Genomic DNA, 16,054 nt, shown 5'->3' with positions numbered 1-16,054 from the left:
AAGCAGGCTCCCATGGCAGTGAATCCCAGGACTCTGGGATCTGACCTGACCTGACGGAGCTACCCAGGCGCCCCTGCAATTCTCCTTCTTATCCCAGCTATAATTTTATGTGTATTTGAGTTATCTTTAATTAACCTTATTGAATAATAATTTACATATAATAAAACATGTTTTAGATGTACCATTCAATATACTTTGATAAATGTATGCACACATGTAATCACCACCATAATTAAGACAGAACATTTCTGTCATCCCCAAATTTCCCTAATGGCTCCCCAGCAGTCAATTCCACCAACCACTTCTCTGCTTCCTAACTGCATTATTCTTTTATTAATGTTTATCACTAGACTGTAAACTTAGGCAAGGATCTGATTTTGTTCAACATTATATCCTTAGTATTTAGCCACATGCCTGGTACATATTAGTGCTCAGTAATGGATTTCCTATGGTAACAGGTTCTGAAAATAAACATCAACTATATGATAAGTATCAATTAAACCATAAACAAGGATGCAGAAAAATACATTAATTTTGCCAAATGGACAAGGTCAATGTCTAACAACTTCCACAAATATCTTTTAAAATTTTCTTTAATATCTGCATTTCTAGCAGTTAATTTTGGGCCTGAGCTGCCCAAAGGATGTAATTCAATACTGGCTGATCTAGCAGTTCTCCAGGCCAGGGGGAAAAAGGCCTACATCTCTAATTCTGTCTATATAATATACTGTTTGAGTCCATAAAATATGTAATACTTATTTATATCATTCTTGCTTACCAGGTCCTTCATGTGCTTATCTCCCCAACTAGACAGAGAGACCCATGAGGGGTCATCAGTGACTTCGTATTTAACAGTGCTTACCAAAGAATCATTTTTTTTTAAAAGTGTCCTCCTCATCACCTATCATCATCATCATCATCATCATCATCATGAGTCAGCAGTTTCAAAATCTAATGCACTGTCATTTTTGATAGAATAGTGTAAATAGTAAAGTTGTAGTAAAATTTTAGCAGACCCAATTATCATTAGTTTTTATTAATAGGCTTAAGTGTTAAGATTAGGGGTGATGGCCAATAGCCAAACTATGGAAAGTACCTAGATGTCCATCAACAGATGAATGGACAAAGAAGATGTGTGTGTGTGTGTGTGTGTGTGTGTATACACACACACATATATATAACATATACATATACATACATACATACATACATACTCAGTGGAATACTCTGCAGCCATCAAAAAACCCCCAAATCTTGCCATTTGCAATGACGTGGATGGAACTAGAGGGTATTGTGCTAAGCAAAATAAGTGAATCAGAAAAAGACAATTATCATATGATCTCTCTGATATGAGGAATCTGAGAGGCAGGGCAGAGGGTCATGGGGGACAGGGAGGGAAAAAATGAAACAAGATGGGACCAGGGAGGGAGACAAACCATAAGAGACTCTCAATCTCAGGAAACAAACTGAGAGTTGCGGGGGTTGGAGGGGAGGGATAGGTTGGCTGGGTTATGGACATTGGGGAAGGTATGTGCTATGGTGAGTGCTGTGACTTGTGTAAGACTGATGATTCACAGACCTGTACCCCGAAGCAAATAATACTTTATGTGTTAATAAAAAAAAAGATTAGGGGTGATGACAATAGAATATTATTATTTATGATGGTCTCTTAATACAACTGAGTCTTCCTCAACTGCATATATAAAACTCTAGGTTCTAGTTACCCATTTAAAGAGGTCACAGCTAAAGTCCAAAGTTTACCTTTTCACAGTTTCATGCAGAGATAACTATTTGTTACAGACATGTAGTTCTCATTTTCCTAATCCTTGTATAATGTTAGTATGCATAAAATGTAGCATTTATTTTTTATTTTTTAAAGATTTTACTTATTTATTTGACACGGAGAGAGAGATCACAAGTAGGTGGAGAGGCAGGCAGAGAGAGAGAGAGAGAGAGAGGAGGAGGAAGCAGGCTCCCCATTGAGCAGAGAGCCTGACACGGGGCTCGATCCCAGGTCCCTGGGATCATGACCCAAGCCAAAGGCAGAGGCTTTAACCCAATGAGCCACCCAGGCGCCCCAAGATGTAGCATTTAATATGAAAAGTAACTACACACTATGAGGCAACTTTACCCAATTTATCCCAAGAAATTATAGGACTTTTAAGCAAATTTGGCAACTTGAGCAGTAAGTTACTTCAGAAGAAAGTTAAGGGACCAATGTCTTAAACCCATATATAACAACTGATTTCCAATGTATCTATCAAAAAGAAAATCAAAAAATCAAAAAAAATCCTCAATACTTATCTTATACATAACTAAGGCTATTACATGATTAAATTATATTAGTACTTTTTTGTTTTTTTGTTCAAGATAAAGAAGAATACAGTAGGATGATTAAAAAGTACAAAAATAACCTGAGAAAAATAAAAATATTAAGATTCAGGGTGAGGTGGTCTTTCAACTGGCAAGAAGTCAAGCAAAAAATAGGCCACCTTTACCTACAGCTATTAAGATGAAAAAAATTTTTAACCAAATGGAATTCGTGCATTACTTTCAAAAATATTATTTCTGCTAGAGAGCCCAATAATGTTTACCTATAAATCACATTTTGCTCTGGTGTCACCTCACAGAGACAACAAATACTTTTGGTAGCACAAAAAAAGCAGCAATTAAGAGGAAAAATCCATAGTTTCCCTATGAATTTGCTTTGTAACTCTGGCCGAATGACTGGAATGGATAACATTAAAAGACAACTCTTGGAAGGAGGATATGTAGCTCTACTATTTTGTCTGACCAGTACCTGGAAGTCTCAAAACTAAAGTTAGCCAATAAATTTCCACATAGAAACTTAGGCCATATGGAATAAAAACACCACTTGACCTATGGTAGAAGCAGTCCTTATCATCTCATGATGAAGGTGACCACGTTCCAAAAGTTTGTTTTATTTGCAATTCTCAATGCATTATCAAACTGAAGAATTATTTTATTCAAGGTTAGGAACAAACACCCTCTCTAAACCTCATAATGGCTATGATAGTGTACTGCCTTGTTCACCAATATATCTGTAGTATCTCCTCGACACTGGGATTGATATGCATTAGGTGCTTAATTAGGTCTCTTGAGTGAATGAAATGTCAGGTACTATAGTATGAAATCAGCAGTATAAACAAAAAGGCTGAAAACAGCTGGTCTAGCAAGCAGAACAGAGAAAGCAGAGAGACACAACGCTGTTGTTTTGATGCATGAGCCTTTTAGTACCATTTAAACTTATACTAGGTACTACTGCCCCAATTTTTACACATAAAATCTAGCACCAGTCACTTGACTTTCTTCTGAAACAATTTGTAGGTTTCATTAAAAACACATGAGTTAAGGACGCTTGGGTGGCTCAGTGGATTAAGCCTCTACCTTCAGCTCATGTCATGATCTCAGGGTCCTGGGATCAAGTCCCGCATTGGGCTCTCGCTTGGCAGGGAGCCTGCTTCCTCCTCTCTCTCTCTCTCTGCCTGCCTCTCTGCCTACTTGTGATCCCTCTGTCAAATAAATAAATAAAGTCTTAAAAAAAAAAAAAAAAACACATGAGTTAAAAACAGCAAAAACAGCACAAGTTGCCAATTTTGGTGGAAGTACATAGCTCCTTGCCATAAGATGGGTGAGATGGCTTTGTATTACATAATTACTCTTCATTTTAAATGCTCCCACTTTTATGCCCTCTAACTTTACAAGAGGAAGTTAACAAATGAGAACTGTGTTTATCTCTAAAGAAAGGGTGTGGGAAACACTATTGTTTTTATTTTATATACTTCTGCATAGTTTAAAAAATTTTAGAAGCATGACTTATGTCATTATCACAGTTTTTTAAAACTCCAATCCTCATTTTCTTTCAATCTTTCCTTTCAATCCTCATGATCTTTATTTTCTACTTTATACTAGGACTGAGCTCTATAAAGACAAGGACAACATGTCATTTATTCATAATAATATCCTCTACAACTTGTATACTGCGTGGGACACATTAAATACAAGTAAGTATTCACCAAATACATAACTTCTTTGTTTACTCCATATGTTCTGAATTGAACATGAACTTTTTTTATTTTAAACTTTATTTTTATACAGAGAAGGCAGGACATGTAAGTTCTAAAAGATGTCCATAAAAACAATTAAGATAAATTTCTGGCAGTTAAAGGAAAACCTTTAGCAGATATAAAACTGGACTTTTTGTTCTTATTTGTTTCCCAAGAGTTCAAGATAGATGGGCCACCACTAGAACAAAAGAACTGAATAAAAAATGAATCCTAGAATCCTAAATTCCAACTTAGGAGCCAGAAATTCACCTGCCCTCAGTAATACCAAAGACAATGGTAACAACCCTTAGGGAATTTTCCTTTGTTAAAGGAAACCCAAGTAAATGGCTACTTCTCTATACCATTTTACCTGTGGAAAAAGTGACATATCTATACTGCAATCATTTTCTTGGGATAACAAAGCATTTTAAGGGAGAAAAACAAAATACATTTATTTTTCTACATGGCACAAAAATAAAATCTTGAGGTGGCAGGAGAAACAATACAATGGTATTAAACAGATCTTTATATATTGAAAAATTGAAATGTATGTTCAAAACACTAATTTTCAGTGAAGTAGCTTAACAAATCATACCTTAAATACTAAATTTGTGTTTGTCTAGTAATAGAAATTTGGCAGATACATTATTAACTGAAGGATCTAATTTTGAAGAAAAAAAAAGGACTTCAAATGGCTCTATTATTTTTTTTAGCTTCAATAATGATTTGCCACCTGAATTCTATCACATTTCCTTTATGAATGATGATGTTTTACTCACAGATTCAGGGGCATTTCTGGTGAGGTTTCTACCAGCCCTATTTCCCTCAGCCATATTCTTATACAAGGTATCATGTCTCTTCTCTCTAGGGGCTTAAGACCAAAGCCAATGGACAGTGAATGTATAGTAAAGGGCAAAAATCATAAAATTACAAGACAGTAGCAATGAAATTCCAATTTGATAACCACCTAAGTTGCAGTCTACAGTGGCCTACATAAACTTATATAGATTGAGAACAATTATAGCCCAATTTCTTGGCCCAAGCAACTACTAGAGAAGCCATTTGGTATAAAATTCTTTTGAGTATCAACTAAGTTACAGCATAAAACCAAAAAGTGTAAAGGTCTACACTACTCAATTAGTATATATCCACATGAAGGTTTTTAAACTGGGATCTAAAAAAATATCTAGCACAATCATCTATGTTTTCATTTTGATAACCTATAGACATCTGTGTAACCACACACTGAATCATCTCAGTAACAACCTTAAATCCAAGTGGTACCAAATTATTTCATTGTCCATTTTTGTTTATGATCAAGTTGGCACCAAGTACAACTACCTTGTTATAGAAGAGCCTTGACCATGAAAATGACATAGGTGTGAACTGAAGGTCAAATAACCTCATAGGATGTGATATACAACTGAAGGTTTCCCAGTAGTCAGAACAAAGAAAAATGGCAAGATGACAGTCATAATCCACAGTAGTGTACTCATGTCAAACTTAAAAAGAATCTATACCCTAAGAGTCTGTACCATTTTCACATTGTAAGTGGTGACCGTTTTTATAAGGCAATATCATTTATCACAGTAAATAAATGTTAATTTAGATTTTATTGCTTTGTGTTTCATTTGCATTTCACTTGCAATTTTCTTTTGGATGTAAATTTAGTTCTGTATGATTTTAAATCTAAGAAGTTTATACCTAGCTTTGCCCACATTGAATAACATTGTATATATAATACTTTAAACACTGGAATTCTGGGCTTGCAAGAGTTTTCTTCCAAAATAGGCCCAAGTTTACTGAAGGTTATACAACTCTTTATACATCTGTATGACACCCAGGCAAGCTGCTATGTTTCACTATACTTTGTATATTATAGGACGATACCGCAAAACCTACAAAATGTAGCACCCTATCTTCTTCCAGTGATAAATTCCTTTGCTTGGCAATCTCTCAGCATTTCATTCATACTAAAGCTTAGTAGGGCAAATAAAGAATCTGAAAGGTTTGCCTCCATTAATCAGTATCATCAAATATCCACTGAAGACTTCTTACAGGCTAAGAGGAAGGTAAGATTAAGAAGCTCAAAAGCACCTCTTCAAGTAGTTTCCTATTTAGTTGGGTGTAAATACATGAAAAGATAACACAAGCTAACATACAAGTTTAGACTGACTACTGGAAAATCAATTCCACAGGAGTTGAAAGGAGAGAAGATTTTTAGTTGTCTTCTCCCATTCTCAGACTATCCTAATTCCATTTTTAAGATACCCATAGAAGGGTGCCTGGGTAGCTCAGTGGATTAAGCATCTGACTCCCAGTTTCAGCTCAGGTCATGATCTCACAGGTCCTGGGATCAAGCCCTACATCAGTTTCTACGCTTAGCGTGGAGTCTGCTTTAAAGATTCTCTCCCTCTGCCCCTCTTCCAATGTGTGTGTGCATGCTCTCTCTCAAAAGAAATAAATCTTAAGATACCCACAGAAGAGTGAGAACAGGAAAAGAAAAGAGGAAAGATGGTAGGAAAGGGAAAAGGTACAAGACATGCTCTAGATGGATTTACTGTTAATCAGAATGGAAGGAAGAATGGAACAAGTATTTATGACTACCTTCACCATACAATGTGTAATGTGCTAGAAATATTATAACATCTTAACACAACTACTTGACTGAGGTTTTCTGCCTACCTTTAAAGATCAGCTAAGGTTTAAAAGAGGTTTAAAAGAAATTAAGTACTTATTCCACATTAATATACATCTAATAAGATGGCACAGTCAGGACCCAAGGACTGGGCAGCCTGGCTCTAAAGATTTTCTATTATAATATACTGGTTCTTAAACCATATTCAGAAGGTTATACAGGACCTGTGGAGCTTGGCATAGGTGCAATGGAAAAAATACTATCTAAAAAACATTTTCTCTCTTGCATCATGAAACTTACAATCTCAAGTGGGCAATGAGTTATATAATAATGTATTACTGTAAGAGATAATGCATGTAAAGTCCATGCAGTTTGTAGCACATAAGAAGTGCTCAAGTATTAGTTGCTACTGTTATTATTATATACCAGACTGCCATATGGGCTACACAGAAGGGGAAATTACAGCAGAGGTTAGAGAGGTAAGAGACTACTTTTTATTACAGTGATAAGAAAGAGATGAAATGAAGAGGTAATATGTGCACTGGGTCTTGAATGACTGGAATTAATCACACAGAGGCAAATTTGAGGACTCGGGATGATGAGGACTTAAGAGAGAGTAGCATGAGTAGAAGCATGGAACAAGAAACATGTAGAACAGGAGGTGGAAAAGGTAGGTTGGTATCAAATCAAAGAGAGCCTGAAATCCCCTAATAAGTTTTACTTCATCCTACAGGCAAATGTAAATCATTAAAGGTTTTTCACTGTTAAAAATGCCCTAAGGTCATTTATTAAAGGTACTCTTTTATAAAATGAAGAGAATAAATTCAGGAAATATTACAAGGGCACCAGAGAGTTAGCAAGATGCAATTTATATGACAAAGTGAACATCAGAGGAGTATAAGTGATCCTACTAAACACACACACGCACACACATGCGCGCACACACACACACACACACACACACACACACATACAGTTTGACAGTTTAGAAATTACCACCCAAAAGGATTCTCAACTTTCAAATTTCAAAGCTCAGAGAATAACACTGTCATTAACAGAAACAGAAAAATGAGAGAAAGAGATGGGTTTGAGGAGGTAAGACATGATAGGTTCAGTTTTAGCCATGCTGAGGTTGAGTTGCTGGGAGCCATCTAACTGGCAAAATCCGCAAGGGAAGAGTGTGGACTAAAGCTAAATATGAAAAGATGTATATGTAAAGAAGGGGAGGTGTGGAGGGAAAGAAGAGTCACCTCCACAGAAATTTTGGCCAAATCCATGAAAATGGTGAGGGCTACTGGAGGGAGAGGGACTAAGGTCATAGTCTCAAAGGAAACATCATGCAGTCACAAGTATGGGTGTTGTATTAACTCTGGGAAAGAGTAAGAATGTTTTTCTTTGAAATATGCAAAGCATAAAAAATAAGTATAGGTGAAATCACTAAGAACTACTGAAGTGAGATTTTTTTTTTTTCGAAGATTTTGTTTATTTGACAGAGATAGATCACACATAGGCAGAGCAGCAGGCAGAGATGCTCCCTGCTGAGCAGGAAGCCCAGCGTAGGGCTCCATCCCAGGACCCTGAGACCATGACCTGAGCCGAAGGCAGAGGCTTAACCTGCCGAGCCACCCAGGCACCCTGAGACCTTTTTCTATAAAGAAGGAAGCAGGCCGTATTAGATACTGAAAACTAATTAAAAAAATATTCCACTGTGGGGATTTAATAAAAACCAAGGAGTCAATAAGAAGACTGTTAAATAGTTACAGAAATCCAATTAAAGTTAGACAAAATTTAAATTGTGATACATACAGCCACTCAATATTATGACCTCTAACAGTACTAGAAGCAGAGAAACCAGACAATGGGGGCCCTGGAGAATGGAGACCAGAAATGGTACACAGTACAAAATCCAGTGACAAAAAATTCTAAAGGTGATAGCAAAATTGGTTTGAAGAAGCAAATAAAAGGTCTATACTGGAGGATGACATAGGCAAAGTAGAAAGGTACTAAATGGCCAGGAAAACTGGAGAAGAGGCACTCAGACCAAAATGAGAGAAGGAAAGTTCAGAAGTGATAAGAGGGTGAAGATGATAAAACTGTGACCAAAGAGAAAATACTTTTAAATTCAGTATTTTGGAGGTAGTGCAGCCCTCAGTAATGACAAGGCCACAGTACGGTTTAATGGCTGAAGTAGACATGAAATTCAATGGAAAAGGAAGACATGTAAATGCCCTTCATGCCCATTTGGAAGAAAGCTCCATGAGCACTTACTGCAGTGCCTGAATGGAACACTATACATCTCAAAGTACTCAATAAACAGCAATGGAAAAGCAACCTATACATCATCTGTTTCTTTGTTAATTCTTTTAATTATTTCTTCATCTGAAAGCTAATGACTCTTCAGAATGTGAAGTACTGAGAGTGGAAATAGAGTAGTTTCATTAGGAACAATAGCTACATTTGCCAAGTTCTCACTATAGGTAGGCACGACTTCAACAAATTTGCATTTAACTCATTTAATCATCAAAACAACTCTATAAAGGCAGGTACTTTTATTATCTTCATTTTATAGATGAGGATATGGAAACACAGACTAAGTTCAATGTAAAGAGTTAAGTGTAAGTGATAGCACTGGAATGTAGACCAAGACATCTGGGCTCCAGAGTCAAGTTCTTCATCACACCTCCCTATCTGTGGGAGGAGACTCTACTTTTTTGCCAATCAAATTAGCATTTGATTACATATTTCTAAATGTCCTATCTCCTGTATACATTAACTTTAGGAAAAATACATATAAAGTTTCTCTTGTACAAGGGTATGTTAAATATCAAAGCTATCAGAGTCTAAGACTTTAATTTTCTTTTCTTCTTATTTCTTCTGAGCAAAAGCTCAGAAATTCCAAAACTGGATCAAATTAGGTACCCAACCTTAAGGAGTCCAAATCCTAATTAGGGAGGTTGGAGTTACACATACTTTCAAAGTTAAACAAAAGGAGTATGATAAGGGGGCGCCTGGGTGGCTCAGTGGGTTAAAGCTTCTGCCTTCGGCTCAGGTCATGGTCTCAGGGTCCTGGGATTGAGCCCTGCATCAGGCTCCCTGCTTGGTGGGGAGCCTGCTTCCCCTCCCCCTCCGCCTGCCTCTCTGCCTACTTGTGATCTCTGTCTGTCAAATAAATAAAATCTTTAAATTAAGGACTTAGTGAATTGTGCAAGAAGTCTGGCATCTAGAGAAAGAGATCACTTTGAGTTTGGATTATGGGGAGAGAGGAGTCAGTCAGCAGAGGCTCCACAGAAGAGGTCAGTTCTGAACCAGGCTTTGAAGAAAAGGGGTGGTATACAAAGGTAGAATGGAAGCAGATGGCATTTCAGAGAGAAAGAGAGAATATCATGTGCAAGAATGTGGAGACCAGAAAAGATAAGTAAACAGCAGTACTCTAGTAAAAAGCTGATGGAGAGATATAACGGTAGAAATGACTAGAAAGGCAAGCTGAGAATAGATCACAGAGACTTGAATGTCAGTCTCACCAACCATGGAGGAAATCTAAACTACCACATTCAAGCTAATTCTTTTTTTTGTTAGATTTTATTTATTTATTTGACACACACACACAGCACAAGCAAGGGAAGCGGCAGGCAGAGGAAGAAGCAGGCTAATCCCAGGACCCTGGGATCATGAACTGAGCCAAAAGCAGACACTTAAATGACTGAGCCAACAGGCACCCCCAGGCTAATATGATTCTTAAACTACTTATCATCATACCGAATCACAAATTTGCTGAAATGAAGCCACATTCATTTATTAAATGGACTAAATTTAGAAATTATGAACTTGCTTTTAAAAAGCATAGCTCAAAGAGTAACTTACAGATCTCCTAGTTCGACTCCATATTAATTTCTTATAGTCTCTTAATAACCACATCCTTGAATAATGTTTTTTAAGCTTCTATTTGAATACTCTCAAGAGATGGGAGTTCAGTCTTGCAGGACCTGGGATGCCCTACACCACCTTACCACCTTGTCTAATCAAGTAAATTCCTGGTACAGGACAAAAATAAGTAGAGAAAAAGAGTTATAAAATGTCACTTTTGTGTAACTCAATCCTATCACTCAAAATAATTAAAACAACATCCTCCAATGCCACAATATAAGCTCTTTCATTGAAGAATAAACATGGAAAGCTATCCTCAGTATGACAGAGTCGACATTTGTTGTTTTTGTCACCCAGCATCTTCTTTTTCCCTATTCTGACTTTGCTTGGTGGGGACCATCTTCTATCCTAACAGCAAAGTGTTAAAGCACATAACATCCCAGCTACAGGAGTGAACATGTGACTGTGAAATTGTGATTGGTCAGGATTAGGAATATGACTGAAGCTTAGGTAATCAGCACTAATCCTATTAGTCCTACCGTGGTCCAGAAAGAAAAACAGCCTCCTGTGGACTGGAGCTCCTAACAGCAGGTTATATATCTCAAAAATGGGAGGCTGAAACTGCGGTAACCATCTTACTATACCACAAAGAGAACCCATCTAAAAATAAAGCCACCCCAGAAGGAAAGAACCATGAAAACAGAAATGGCGAATCTGGGTCTTCATGACATTGGTGAAGTGCCTACTTCAAACCACAACTCAGACAGATTTACTTTTTACTTAAACCAGTTTGGGTTTCCCCCCCCATTACTTTCATCCCACAGAGTCCTGCCTAACACATGGTAACTGCCAAATCCTATAACAAGAAAAGAAGGTCAACCTCTTAGCATTTATCTATGCAAAATTTGGTTTTATCAATAACCAACTACAGATACTAAATTTAAAAATGATCTGGCACATTTTAACATAGCATTTCATATTCAATATTGCCTTGAACTATCTTATTTTAAGATAAAAATCAGTATTTTACCCTATAGAAAGCACAAGAAAATGCTTTATAACTTTACTGTATAACACTATGAAGGCAAGAATAAGCGATTCAGAAATAAGTTTTATTACATCATATCACAGTTATTTTAAAAAACAGAAAACAAACAAAAAAAACTAATGCACTATCCAGAAGCCATGTAATGACTCTTACTTGTAGCTGAAGAGTATGTCGAAGAATTGTTTCTTCTAAGGCATGGATCCACTTCTCTCGCTCATCAGCATCACGAGCTGGAATAAAAGATTATAAAAATTGAAATGTTAATTTCTACAATATAGCTTCATGTTTGAAAATAAATATTTTAAACCTCAATACTAACAGGAAAGGTTTTTAGTTGCACCATTTTCTTAACAGGTTCAACTTCCTATCCTTTCTGAACATGCAATCTACTTGCAGCAATTGACAACAAAGGTAATAATTATGCTCAATAATAGCAAGCTACTTTCTCACTGAGAACAACTAGAAAAGCTGGAATAATTATTAAAAATAACTCACTGAAGACGACAGAAAACAACAAGTAGTAAAGAATTAACAGGACAAAATCTAGGAGAAGACAAACATCCAGATGATAAGCCTCCTATTTAAGGACAGTTTTCTCCTGGAGGAATTGTAAATTCCAGGAGAGGACACTCATTAAAAAAAATTCGACGAAGTATTCTTCACGCATACATGGATAATGTCTGATGCAAGATGGTAGAAGCAGGAAAGAACAGAGCATCAAGAATAATAAGCACACAAAACCATAAGAAACCTAGAAATCAACCTAACCAAAGAAGTGAAAGACCAGTACTCTGAAAATTATAAAACACAGATGAAAGTAATTGAAAAGGACACAAAGGACACAAATAAACGGAAAGACATTCCATGCTAATGGATTAGAAGAACAAATATTGTTAAAATAAACAATTTACATATTTATACATTTAATGCAATCCCTATCATCATAAACAATAAACAATGAATTTTGGAATACTGAAAAGAAATAAAATTAAGTTAAAAAGGAAGAAAAATACCACGAACATTTTTCACAAAGTTAGAACAAACAATCCTAAAATTTGTATGTAACCATAAAAGACCCCAAATAGCCAAACACACCTTGAAAAAAGCAAAGCAAAGTTGGCATCACAATTCCAGACTTCTAGTTATATTACAAAGCTGTCGTGATCAAAACAGTATGGTACTGGCACAAAAACAGACACATAGATCAATGGGAATAGAACAGAAAACCTAGACATGAACCCACAACTATACAGTCAATTAATCTTTGACAAAGCGGTAAAGAATATTCAGTGGGGAAAGGAGAGTCTCTTCAATAAATGGTGTTGGGGAAACTGGACAGGAGCACGCAGAAGAATGAAACTGGGATCACTTTCTTACACCATATACAAAAATAAAATCAAAATGGATTAAAGACCTAAATGTGAGACAGGAAACCATCAAAATCCTAAGGAGAACACTGGCAATAATCTCTTTCTGACTAAATATGTCTCCTGAAGCAAGAGAAACAAAAGGAAAAATAAACTATTGGGACTTCATCAAAATAAAAGCTTCTGTACAGTGAAGGAAACAATGAACATAACTAAAAGGCAACCTATGAAATGGGAGAAGATACTTGCAAATGATGTATCTGATAAAGAGTTACTATCCAAAGTATATTAATATATAAAGAATTTATACAACTAAACACTGAAAAAACAAATAATCTAATTAAAAAGTGAGAAGACATGAACAGACATTTTTCCAAAGACGACATACAGATGGCCAACAAACACATGAAAAGATGCAACATCACTCATGACCAGGGAAATACCAATCACAATGAGGTTATCTCCTAACACCTGTCAGAATAGCTAAAATTCACAACACAAGAACAACAGATGTTGGCAAGGATGTGGAGAAAGGAGAAGCCTCCTACACTATTGGTGGAAATCTAAACTGGTACAGCTATTCCGGAAAACATTATGGAGGTTCCTCAAAAAGTTAAAAACAGAACTACCCTAGGACCCAGCAACTGCACTACTAGGTATTCTACTAGGTATTTACCCAAAGGACAAAAAAATACTGACTCAAAGGGATACATGCACCTCAATGTTTATAGCAGCATTATCAACAACAGTCAAACTATGGGAAAAGCCCAAATGTCCATCAACAAATGAACAGATAAAGAATATATATACACACACATATACACCAATGGAGTATCACTCAGCCATAAAAAAGAATGAAATCTTGCCATTTGCAAGGACATGGATGGAGTTAGAGTGTATTGTGCTAAGCGAAATAAGTCCGTTAAATACAAATACCATATGATTTCACTCATATGTGGAATTTAAGAAACAAACAAAGCATAGGGGAGAAAAGAGAGAGGCAAACCAAGAAACAGACTCTTAACTAGAGAGAACAAACTGATGGTTGCCAGAGGGGAGGTGGGTAGGGGACAGGGGAAATAGGTGATAGGGATTAAGGAGTGTACTTGTGATGAGCACTGGGTATTGTATAGAAGTTCTGAATCACTAAATTGTATACCTGAAACCTATATTATACTGTAATGTTAACTAACTGGAATTTAAATAAAAACTTAAATTAAAAAAAAATGGTTTAGTATGTGGGGAAAACTAAATGAATACTAACTACATAAAATACACTCTTGTGATGTTTTAAATACATACATACACAATTAAATACAAAACAATTGCAAGTAGACTGGGAAAGAGAAAATGGAATTAAAGAATTCTAAGGTTCTGCAATGTTCAGGAAGAAGATAAAACTACCAATTGACATTAAATTTTGGCAACTGAAGAATTTGTTACAATTTTTAGAGTAATCGCTAAAAGGTTGTATTTAACTTACAACATAATAAATTTAAAAATTCGATAATGAAAAATAATCCAAAACTTGACAAGAAAGAAAAAGAAACAGAATATGCAAGACAAAAAGAAAATATATGGTAAAATGATAAATTTTTAACCTTAAAACATCAACAATTAAATTAAGTGTAAATGAAGTATGTAAATGTTCCAATTAAAAAAAGAAGAGAAGGACACCTGGGTGGCTCAGTCAGTAAGCACCCAAATCTTAACTTTGGCTCAGGTCATGATCTCAGGGTGGAGAGACTGAGCCCCACACTGGGTTCCGCAGCCCTGGGCATGGAACCTGCTTGGGATTTCTCTCTCTCTCCTTCTGCTTCTGCCCCCTCTCCCCCTCAAATAAGTAAATCTTAAATTAAAAAAAAAAAAAAAAAAAGGTTTAGGGACACCTGGGCAGTTCAGTTGGTTAAGCATCAGACTCTTGGTTTCAGCTCAGGTCATGATCTCACAGTCCCAGGATCTAGATCTAGCCCCACAACTAGCTCCACATTCAGCACAGAGTCTGCTTATCCCTCTCCCTCTGCTCCCACCCCCACTATTTAGCATGTTTGTGTACTCTCTTTCTCTCTCTCTAATAAAATATTTTTTTTAAAGGGGGGGTGGGTTTAAACAAGATTTTATGATGCTGTCCAATGTAGTGAAAAGAAGGGCCATATGTACCCCCAATGTTCATAGCAACAATGGCCACAACTGCCAAACTGCGGAAAGAGCCAAGATGCCCTTCAACAGATGAATGGATAAAGACAATATGGTACATATATAGAATGGAATATTACACAGCCATCACAAAGGACGACTACCCAACTTTTGTTATCAACATGGACAGCACTGGAGGAGATAATGCTGAGTGATATAAGTCAAGTAGAGAAAGTCAATTATCATGTGGTTTCCCTTACTTGTGGAGCATAAGGAATATGGAGGACACTAGGAAGAGGAAAGGAAAAGTGAATTGGGGTAAATCGGAGGGGGAGATGAAGTATGAGAGACTGTGGACTCTGAGAAACAAACAGGGTCTGGGAGGGGAGGGGGTGGGGGATGGGTGAATCTGGTGGTGGGTATTAAAGAGGGCACGTACTGCATGGAGCATTGGGTGTGGTGCATAAACAATGAATCTTGGAACAGTGAAAAAAATTAAAATTAAGATGTTTAAAAAAAAGATTTTATGATGCTTACAAGAGACACTTACTAAACATAAGGATGCAGAAATACTAAAAGTAGGAGTATAGAAAAAGACAAACCATAAAAAAAGATCATAGAAAACACTAACTCCAAAAAGTTGCTATTATTAAAACTTCATTAAAATAGACTTTACCAGGAGATGAGAGGTTCACTTTGCAAATACAAGAGGTTCAAGTCATCAAGAAGATAAAATAAATGTAAATTTCTATGTAACTAAAAACACGGATTTAAAAAAAGTTCTATATGGCAAAAACATATAGAATACAAGGAAAAATAAACAAAATACCATAATCATAGTGGCAGATTTTAATACATCTCATTCATTAATCAATTAGATGAAGTACACAAAAAATTAGTAAGCATTTAGAAATTATGAACAATCTGATATAAA

At 36.2% G+C, this 16,054-nt stretch overlaps 1 protein-coding gene across 5 annotated transcripts in view; it reads right to left on the bottom strand.

Annotated features, from left to right (window-relative positions):
* The window catches only part of OSBPL9 (oxysterol binding protein like 9), a 172,436-nt gene that overhangs the window by 66,741 nt on the left and 89,641 nt on the right, over positions 1-16,054 (bottom strand). For all 5 annotated transcript variants that reach the window (XM_032844208.1, XM_032844206.1, XM_032844205.1 and 2 more), the window contains exon 4: positions 11,771-11,847. In XM_032844208.1, coding sequence (XP_032700099.1) covers positions 11,771-11,847 — 77 coding nt within the window. The remainder of the gene's footprint in view (positions 1-11,770; positions 11,848-16,054) is intronic.

The sequence above is a fragment of the Lontra canadensis genome, unplaced genomic scaffold (assembly GCF_010015895.1).
Source record: "Lontra canadensis isolate GAN:19392208 unplaced genomic scaffold, GSC_riverotter_1.0 scaffold148, whole genome shotgun sequence".
NCBI classification, from domain to species: Eukaryota; Metazoa; Chordata; class Mammalia; order Carnivora; family Mustelidae; genus Lontra; species Lontra canadensis.
This window is presented reverse-complemented; position numbering and strand designations above follow the sequence as displayed.